The sequence below is a fragment of the Schistocerca gregaria genome, chromosome 1, assembly GCF_023897955.1.
Source record: "Schistocerca gregaria isolate iqSchGreg1 chromosome 1, iqSchGreg1.2, whole genome shotgun sequence".
Classification (NCBI taxonomy): domain Eukaryota; kingdom Metazoa; phylum Arthropoda; class Insecta; order Orthoptera; family Acrididae; genus Schistocerca; species Schistocerca gregaria.
The window spans coordinates 1,177,283,281-1,177,294,027 of NC_064920.1; the positions used below are offsets into that span (position 1 = coordinate 1,177,283,281).

At 45.3% G+C, this 10,747-nt stretch overlaps 1 protein-coding gene across 1 annotated transcript in view; it reads left to right on the forward strand.

The window, feature by feature from the left end:
• The window catches only part of LOC126297397 (Down syndrome cell adhesion molecule-like protein Dscam2), a 184,564-nt gene extending 176,016 nt beyond the window's left edge, over positions 1–8,548 (forward strand). Inside the window, exon 4 of the mRNA XM_049988194.1 lies at positions 8,323–8,548. Coding sequence (XP_049844151.1) covers positions 8,323–8,548 — 226 coding nt within the window. The remainder of the gene's footprint in view (positions 1–8,322) is intronic.
• The last annotated feature ends 2,199 nt before the right edge of the window (positions 8,549–10,747 follow it).

The following is a 10,747-nucleotide window of genomic DNA, read 5'->3' on the forward strand; positions in this document are numbered from 1 at the left end:
ACGTGAAAGGGAAGCAGTGGTTGAGAACGGATGGTTCAAGTGGCTCTGAGCACTATGGGACTTAACAGCTGTCCCCTAGAACTTAGAACTACTTAAACCTAACTAATCTAAGGACAGCACACAACACCCAGTCATCACGAGGCGGAGAAAATCCCTGATCCCGTTGAGAACGGAGAGAGACAAGTTTGTAGTCTATGCCCGATTTTACTCAAGCTGTACTTTTAGCAAGCTGTGAAGGAAAGACAGGGGAAATTGTAAAATGAAATTAAAATTTTGGCGTTTGTCCACGACACTGTACTTTTTTGAGAGGTGCCAAATGAAAGCAGTTGAGTGGAGTGGATAATGTCTTGACAGATCTTATAAGATGAATGTCAGCAAAGCAAGACAAAGGTAATAGAATAAAGTAAAATGTAATGAAGCGAAGGTGATATAAACAATCCTGGAAATGGAAAAAAGAACACATTGACACCGGTGTGTCAAACCCTCCATACTTGCTCCGGACACTGCGAGAGGGCTGTACAAGCAATGATCACACGCACGGCACAGCGGACACACCAGGAACCGCGGTGTTGGCCGTAGAATGGCGCTACCTGCGCAGCATTTGTGCACCGCCGCTGTCAGTGTCAGCCAGTTTGCCGTGGCATACGGAGCTCCATCGCAGTCTTTAACACTGGTAGCATGCCGCGACAGCGTGGACGTGAACCGTATGTGCAGTTGACGGACTTTGAGCGAGGGCGTATAGTGGGCATGCGGGAGGCCGGGTGGACGTACCGCCGAATTGCTCAACACGTGGGGCGTGAGGTCTCCACAGTACATCGATGTTGTCGCCAGTGGTCGGCGGAAGGTGCACGTGCCCGTCGACCTGGGACCGGACCGCAGCGACGCACGGATGCACGCCAAGACCGTAGGATCCTACGCAGTGCCGTAGGGGACCGCACCGCCACTTCCCAGCAAATTAGGGACACTGTTGCTCCTGGGGTATCGGCGAGGACCATTCGCAACCGTCTCCATGAAGCTGGGCTACGGTCTCGCACACCGTTAGGCCGTCTTCCGCTCACGCCCCAACATCGTGCAGCCCGCATCCAGTGGTGTAGCGACAGGCGTGAATGGAGGGACGAATGGAGACGTGTCGTCTTCAGCGATGAGAGTCGCTTCTGCCTTGGTGCCAATAATGGTCGTATGCGTGTTTGGCGCCGTGCAGGTGAGCGCCACAATCAGGACTGCATACGACCGGGGCACACAGGGCCAACATCATGGTGTGGGGAGCGATCTCCTACACTGGCCGTACACCTCTGGTGATCGTCGAGGGGACACGGAATAGTGCACGGTACATCCAAACCGTCATCGAACCCATCGTTCTACCATTCATAGACCGGCAAGGGAACTTGCTGTTCCAACAGGACAATGCACGTCCGCATGTATCCCGTGCCACCCAACGTGCTCTTGAAGGTGTAAGTCAAATACCCTGGCCAGCAAGATCTCCGGATCTGTCCCCCATTGAGCATGTTTGGGACTGGATGAAGTGTCGTCTCACGCGGTCTGCACGTCCAGCACGAACGCTGGTCCAACTGAGGCGCCAGGTGGAAATGGCATGGCAAGCCGTTCCACAGGACTACATCCAGCATCTCTACGATCGTCTCCATGGGAGAATAGCAGCCTGCATTGCTGCGAAAGTTGGATACGCACTGTACTAGTGCCGACATTGTGCACGCTCTGTTGCCTGTGTCTATGTGCCTGTGGTTCTGTCAGTGTGATCATGTGATGTATCTGACCCCAGGAATGTGTGAATAAAGTTTCTCCTTCCTGGGACAATGAATTCACGGTGTTCTTATTTCAATTTCCAGGAGTATATATAGAGAAATGAAACAATAAAAGCAGTTCATGATTTATGCCATTTGAGCTCAGAATAGTTGGTAATGAAAAAACACAGAGTGTAATATTGAGGATGACAGTGTAAAAGAGAATGGTATTAGCAGACACTGCCGGAAAAAAGATGCAACACCGTCAAGGAATGTGTCCAGTGGCACCATTGTATATGTGCATACTGAAGGGTCGTAGTGTTAGTGACACGTTTTTCACAGTCATTTTCGATCATATGGTGCTCAGGAGGGCTGTCTGTGCACCCTGTGTTTTGACTCTACGGGCAGTAACTTCGCTGAGTTTAGAAGTGAACAGTGTTTGTATCATTAATTCCTGGGTACAACCATTTCCGACAGACGACTGCGTACTCTTGCTGAACAGTTTCAGGCCTGCGAGATGTTGGATGGACGTTTCGACTGACTCCTACACGTGCTGGGAACAATTTATCTGTTTTGTGTTGATACCTTCAACAGTGGTCTGCGGAAAATCTCCACACCTGTAGATAATGTCTAGATGGCGGCGTAATACAGACGCTCGTCAGGTTCAACTCATTGTACGAGCAGCGCCGTCCGACCGTACATCATACAGGGTTGAGATCCGGCCACATTTTGCATCTGCTTTTTCATCAGGAATCACTGAAAACCGTCTGCCTGCAGGGGGATGAAAATCACGTGCGCATCTGCGTAAGGCTGCCACTGATCACACGACACTGCAGAGTTGAATGGTGTGTGTTTTCTGAGGTGATGAGAGTAGGCTATCTGTATGCGAGTGATGGAAGTGCATAGCCTAGACCTGGTGAGCTGCGTAGTCGAGAGTGCATTCGCCCATTACATTGGTCCCATCCCAGACTTCATAGTGAGGCCGGCCATCAGTTGAAACTCGTGGTGTGTGCTGTTTCAGCAAGACAGTACACGTCCACATACGGCTGAAGTGACGCAACGTGCTCTTCGTGGTGTACAACAACAGGTCTGGCCAACAAGTGTACCAGATCTTTCTCATCTACATCTACATCTACATTTATACTCCGCAAGCCACCCAACGGTGTGTGGCGGAGGGCACTTTACGTGACACCTCCCTGTCCTGTCCCAGTCGCGTATGCTTCGCGGGAAGAACGACTGCCGGGAAGCCTCCGTGCGCTGTCTCCCGTTGAACATGTATTGGATATAAAGAAGCGGGAACTTATTCGTCGTGCAGGGTCTGCTAGAGCTATTGCCAAACTGATTGCAACAAACGGCGGAAGATGTTTGGGAAAAAATGTATCGTAGGATGAATTTGGCAGTTTTATGATCCTTTGGATGTGAGAATCCACACACACGCGAGACAGATAGTTGGGTACCCTATGTAATGATGCGACTGTTCGCGCATCCTTCATTGTGATGTGTGGGTTTCACCTACTCTGAATGTTTTATCGTATACACCTACATACATGAACTACCTGTCACCTCACTCGACAATAAAATATGCTTTTCCCTGAGGGTGCGTTATCTCCTTTCTAGCACTGTAGAAAATAGATTTAAGTGTTAGAAAGTCCGCCTCCGGTAGCTGCGTGGTCAGCTCGACAGAATGTCAATACTAAGGGCTCGGGTTCGATTCCCGGCTGGATCGGAGATTTCCTCCGCTCAGGGATTGTGTATTGTGTTGTCCTAATCATCATCATTTCATCCCCATCGACGCACAAGTCGCCGAAGTGGCGTCAAATCGAAAGACTTGGACCCTGCGAACGGTCTACCCGAAGGGCGGCCCCAGTAACACGACATTTTCATTTCATTTAGTGTTAGAAAGTCTTTTCTGAAGGAAATTTTGCGGAGAGTAGCCTCGTACGGAAGAAAAATGTGGGCAGAAACAGTTCAAGCATGACAAGGTCAGGAGATCGAATATCTAATGAGGAGGTACTGAATGGATGCAAAGAAATGAAATTTATGGCACATTTGACTAAAGTAAGAGATCTGTTGGGTGATACATCCTGAGGCAGCAAGAAATCGTCACTCAAGTAATGGAGGAAAGTTTAAGGCATAAAAATTGCAGATCGAGGTCAAGGTTTACTACAGTAAGGAGGTTTAAATGGATGCAGTTATGCAGAAAAGAGAAGGCTATCTTGTGCAAGACTAGCATGGGGACCGGAGTCAAATTCGTCTACAGAATGAATAGAGGCACTGCTGCCAGTTGCTTACACTTTCTACTCTGTGAAAGACAGCGTAATTACAGGCAGTTGCTGCACTACGAAAACTGGAGCCAACATGCGAATTTTAACGTTAGTTTCGTATTCAGTGGCGTGACGTTAATGACATTCGCTTGTTTCCTTTCCGCGACATCTTATGCGTTGAACAGTGTGATTAATTACGTGCTGATACGTTGCTTGCATCAGCTCCAGCGGAGTACCTGCTGTTGCGTTGATCTGTCATCACTTCTGTTTGCCGCTGTGCTGCAGACCTCTTGTGGCAGATTTCTCCTGAGGATGGGTGCTGTGGAGGCTGTGAACACAGCGAGCGATGTGTCCCTCCTGACCCCAGGGGTCGCCTCCTGTGGGGATAGCGAGAACAGACGGGACCGAGGGTCACACTAGATTGTCGTTTACTGGGGTGCAGAGCGTCCACGTATTACGAAGCCTCCCACAGGATATGAAGCGGAGAAAACGATGGCGGGTCGGGGTGGGGGGAGAGGTTCTAAGAAAGGTGTCCGTAGTAGGAGGGCAATGGCCGGCCTTCGCCTCAGAGGACGTTGCAAGACTCTCTCTCTCTCTATCTATCTCTCTCTCTCTTCTTCTTCTTCTTCTTCTTCTTCTTCCTCGTCTTCCCTTTCGCGTCCTCTGCTGCTTCCGGCGAGCTTGTCTTCCGTTTCGCCACTCAGGGATTAGTGCCTACTTTACGCTAAGCTTCCTCCCTTCATAGCCTCTTTCTTACACGATGCCCGTTCAAAAAATAACAGTACCTTATCTTTAAGCAGGACTGAAGCGCATTAGCGCCTTGCTATTGGCACCACTGCGTCCGTAACAACTTTCCGAGTAACCACACTTCTGATACATGGATCAGCTTACGAGCTGTTATTTGAGCTAAAGACGACAAAGTCGTGGTGAAAATATTTGTGACGAATAAAACATGACGCCAACAATGCAACGAGAAATTTTCGCTGAAGGTGTACAAAATGTTAATTGGCGCATGTGAAATTGTGGAGGTATATCTCCCCTGCCGAACAGACTAACGTCAGTGACGTAAGCATGTGCTTAAGCGGATGTATCCGAAGACATTACTTGAAAACGTGAATGTCCTGTAACTTGTTTCTAATCGCTTGGGAACATTCGTTGTTCCAGCATCAATGAAAAATCATTGCTAAATGGGAAGCACAGTCTGCATAGAAACGTATAGGTATCTCATTAGATCCAGATGGCTTTACTTTGTTGATTTTTTCCTTGGTATATTCTTTTTATTTGTCTTCATCCTAGCATTTTAAAGTAAGTTAGACTTCTTACAATGTTGGAATGAGATTATTCCAGATCGGCCACGTATTCTTGGCTGTATTTTCTACTTAGATTGTCCCGTGCTCACTTCAATGTTTTCACTGAGTGAATATTAGACCACAGTCGGAGGCGCGGCTCAGAAAGTGGTGAAACACCTAACATGACCACCTGTGTTAACAACTGGAGCCAGAGGGAAAATAATGGTTCAAATGGCTCTGAGCACTATGGGACTTAACATAGGTCGCGCGGTTCCAGACTGAAGCGCCTAGAACCGCTCGGCCACACCGACCGGCCCAGAGGAAAAAGATTCCGTTACATGTAGCCTCGAACACATAATCCTCGATACTGTTTAACATTTATCTTCCTTACATTTTTCTCAGGGTTAATAGTGGGATGCTGGTGAATAGGACTAACTGTATTACAGTCGTAACATCGAGAAAATTTCATGCTTGTCTCAATAATTGGGAGGTATCGTAAACCAAGTACTAAGTTTTAGTTAACCACAACTGACAAACAAATACTGGATTCTTATAAATAACCTTTTATCATTCGACATCAAAAACTTTATTTATAATCATCGATAACTATTTTCGGCTTAAAAAGCTTGCCACCTTTACATCTCAAATTTTATAGAGAGTTGCACATGAAAGAGAGTAGTGCGACACAAGCTATCATCATGACAAACATAACGCGATGTCAGAACATACTAAACAAGGCAGATATTGCTGTGTCTAATCACTATGTCAGTTATCATCAAAAACCTACATACTTTGTCCGCCGGTTTGTGATGAGCGATCTTCACATGTGGTTAAAAGTTGATTCAATGTTACTGTACAATACTTAGGATGATCTCATGCCTAGTCGTATGGATGATAAGCTGTCAGCCTTCGAAATGGTATATCACCACATTGCGTCATAATTTGTGTTCGCATTGTAAAGTTTTTGATTCGTATTTGTATAAACATTCATCGAACTGTACAGGCACAAAAATATTGAACTATGAATGTTCTCATGCACAAGTAAGTATTTCATTGATGAAAATGTATCTCCTACCAGGTTGGTGATTAGACACAGCAATGTTTGTCTTATTTTATATGTACTGACTCTGCTTAGCCTTTGTGATGATGACAGTTTGTGTCACGTTACTCTCCTACATGTGCAATATTATATAAAATTTCGGGTATGAAGATGGCTACCTATTTTACCATAAAAAAACTCTCAACGATTATGAATAGTTTATACGATTATGACCAATACCGTATTATTTATAGGAATTCAATAACTGTTAACATTCATAGATATCTTATCTCCGACCTGACTATGTCGAAAAATCACAGAAATATTTTGTACTGTAAACAAGGAAAAGAGTGCATTAGACTCGATCTACAATTTGCACAGGTAAACAAAGAGTATATCTACATCAAAAGTCACGACATAAATGTCTTTCAACGTTTATAAAGTAACAGCCGAGCTAGAGAACTACGAGCATGTAGAAGTGACGGTAGAACTTTACAAAGTATTAAGTAGCCTCTCACTTGACCTTCCTGTTGCTGAATACAACTTGACTCCTCCTGTCAGTATTTAATATTTGCCTAATAACAATTTAGAAACTCATATTTATGCTTTAATATATGAATTTGTTATATTTCGTTGAATGGCCTTTCACAAAACAAGTAAATGAAATGTCAAGTAGCCACCGTTTAGAAGCTCTCAAGATGACTTACCGCATGTGATCCGAACATAATTTATCAATCCACAGAATGATTCTTTGTGAACATCTGATATGAGCAGAAATGGTTTTCATTGTAAAAGCTGATTTGGATTAGGCACGAAGAGATTAAGTTTAATTATTTCCATGTAAGCACTGTGCTACGCCTTATGAGCGCCGGGTTCAAGTATCTGATGAACGTAGTGATTTAGTTAATTTATGAAAGGTACAAATTTGAAATAAAGAGATTCGAATTAACATTATAATTACTACTGTGTTTCAAAAAGCTCTTACATAGTTACTCGAACCACGTACTACTCTCACTGCAGCCGTACAAGGACCAAATCGTTAACATAAGTTTGAAAAGACATACAAAACGTAAAACCTATTTGGCGGATGAGACATAGGCTTGTTCAACCCGACCACGAACTAGAACCAAGAAGTTAACAAAACGGAATCCGCCCAACTTTGATCGGAACCGCAAGTGCCAATCCGCATCTCCTTCTATGACATTGTCAAGTTCCAATATAGCTCGTCAGCTCGTAAAGAAACGTATCACCTTCCGTTGCAGAATATCTGCATACAGAGGAACTGTACATGCTTCATATTATCACCTCATCAATACAAGCCCATTACTGTTTTAATGCAGTCACAGTCACACTCCGTGCCACACTATATCACTACCGAGAAAACACGCCTTCTTCTCAGAGCAGCTCAAAAGCAACAGCTTGAAGCAGAAAGTCTTGTTTTACTTCAAAGCGAGACATGTGTGGTGGTCACCCCTAGCTGGGAATCAGCTGAAGGCACACTCGCCTAAAAGATCACAGGCAGATACAGCCCTGTACCCGAATATGCCATAGATACAATAGCAAAGATTGCTGGTGAGATGAATCTAAGTAAAACCAGAATATGTGGAAGATGGCCGATCATAAAGAATGTCTTTCAATGCGTTGCTGTAGAAAACTGCTGAAAGTTGGATGGGTTGATCGAGTAGCTCATGTAGTGAATTTGAGAGAAATTTGCGGGACGTCTAGCCTAAAGAACAGGCACAACGGAGTCGTCAATTTGACAATGGAGGACGAAAAATATACATGGCGAGCAAGGGTAGACTACGGTTAGCAGTTAGAAATGGATGTAAGTTGTAGTTTAACGTAGATAAGCAGAGGTTCCACGAGATAGACTTGCATGGAGAGCTGCATCGAACTGAGAAACAAAAGACACAACATCAAAGAGTATAAAGTAATTCTAGGAGTTGGACTGAAAGCGTTTTTTTCTCACAGCATCCTGTTTCACGTTACAGACAGCCTCTGGGCAACGGCACTCTGTACTTCCCGCCGTTCCGGGCGGAGGACTACCGGGAGCAAGTACACTCCGCCACGTACCGCTGCCGCGCGTCCAACCTGGGCGGCGCAGTCCTCAGCAGGGACGTCATGGTGCGCGCTGGTGAGTACCGCACAGGCTTCCCGCTCTCTCCACCAACAGCAGCTGCCCGTCTCGAAACTGAAACTTATCAGCAGATCAGTTAACCGGCGGTTACCTCCACACTCAATTGTGCAATCACGTCTTCAACACAGATTTTCTGTGAACGTTTGGGCAGGCATTGTTGGTGATGTCTTGATTGGGCCCCATGTTCTTCCACCTACGCTCAATGGAGCACGTTATCACGATTTCATTCGGGATACTCTACCTGTGCTGCTAGAACATGTGCCTTTACAAGTACGACACAACATGTGGTTCATGCACGATGGAGCTCCTGCACATTTCAGCAAAAGTGTTCGTACGCTTCTCAACAACAGATTCGGTGACCGATGGATTGGTAGAGGCGGACCAATTCCATGGCCTCAACGCTCTCCTGACCTCAACCCTCTTGACTTTCATTTATGGGGGCATTTGAAAGCTCTTGTCTACGCAACCCCGGTACCAAATGTAGAGACTCTTCGTGCTCTTATTGTGGACGGCTGTGATACAATACGCCATTCTCCAAGGTTGCATAAGCGCATCAGGATTCCATGCGACGGAGGGTGGATGCATGTATCCTCGCTAACGGAGGACATTTTGAACATTTCGTGTAACAAATTGTTTGAAGTCATGCTGGTACGTTCTGTTTCTGTGTGTTTCCATTCCATGATTAATGTTATTTGAAGAGGAGTAATACAGTGAGCTCTAACATAGAAAGTAAGTGTTTCTGGACACATGTCCACATAACATATTTTATTTCTTTGTGTGTGAGGAATGTTTCCTGGAAGTTTGGCCGTACGGTTAGTGGATGCTACGTGTATAGCGTGTGACAAGTTGAGAATTTGGGTTGGACGAAAAGCACGCCGAAGTGGTTCAGGTGACCGCTCGCGTGAAACGCGAAATCCGGCACAAATTTTCATTTGTCGCCATCGGATTTATTTCAGTGTTCGATTGTAGCTGTAGTCTGAATTTCTCTTAAGTCATAAAACTAAAAGCTGTGCCGCTCATTTAACGAAAGAAGTGTATAGATTTTCCACACTATAAATCGTCAGCTTATTACTTCTGGCCTCATAGAATAACATTTTCTCTAAGCATTGTATTACGGTTCGCATTTTCCACGTTATTGTAAAGGAGTGTCAATGAGCACATTATATTCCATTATAAACTTCATTGCATTGCACGCTCATGAACTGTTTAAAGATACAGCTCTTTCAACTGAGTATTCACTATCGACAATCCATAAATATGTACTATGAGAGGTCCCAAGAGTGTAGTAAGGTGTTTGGCAATCACCAACTTTCTCCTCCGAATGCGAAAATATTTTGTTGACACCGACCTTCGTAGAGAGGAACGATCACCACGATAAAATAAGGGAAATAAGAGCTCGTACGGAAAGATATAGGTGTTCATTCTTTCCGCGCGCTATACGAGAAAAAAACTTCAGTTACACGATATATCAGTCTAATCTAAAAGCCGTAAATTCAACTAAATATCTAGGTATTACAATTACAAACAACCTAAATTGGAAGAAACACATAGGAAATGTTGTGGGGAAGGCTAAGCAAAGACTGCGTTTTATTGGCAGGACACTTAGAAAACGTAACAGACCTACTAAGGAGACTGCCTACACTACACTTATCCGTCCTTTTTTTGAATACTGATTCGCGGTGTGGGATCCTTACCAGCCAGGACTGACGGAGTACATCGAAAAAGTTCAAAGAAAGGCAGCACAGTTGGTATTATCGCGAAATATGGGAGAGAGTGTCACAGAAATGATGCAGTACTTGCGCTGGAAATCTTTAAAAGAAAGGCGTTTGTCGTTGCGACGGGATCTTCTCACGAAACTGCAATCACCAACTTTCTCCTCCGAATGCGAAAATATTTTGTTGACACCGACCTCCATAGGGAGGAACGATCACCACGATAAAATAAGGGCAATAACAGCTCGTACGGAAAGGTATAGGTGTTCATTCTTTCCGCGCGCTATACGAGAAAAAAACTTCCGATTCATCACGTGACGCAACGCAACGTACTACTGAGATTTAATTCAGCATGTAACGACAGCCGGCAGCTCAGTCGTTGCCCTTAGCGAAAGTGCGGATGTTCTTTCCGTGGCTCCCAGCAGGGGGCAATAGCAGCGCCGCTTTCCTCCCACTACGAGCGTCTTCCCGAGCACGGGTGTTGCCTGCTGCCGGCACGATAAATTTCGACGCCGGCGCGCGGTTATCATCAGGCGCGCCTTGCAACAGTGACAGCAGCAGCTACGA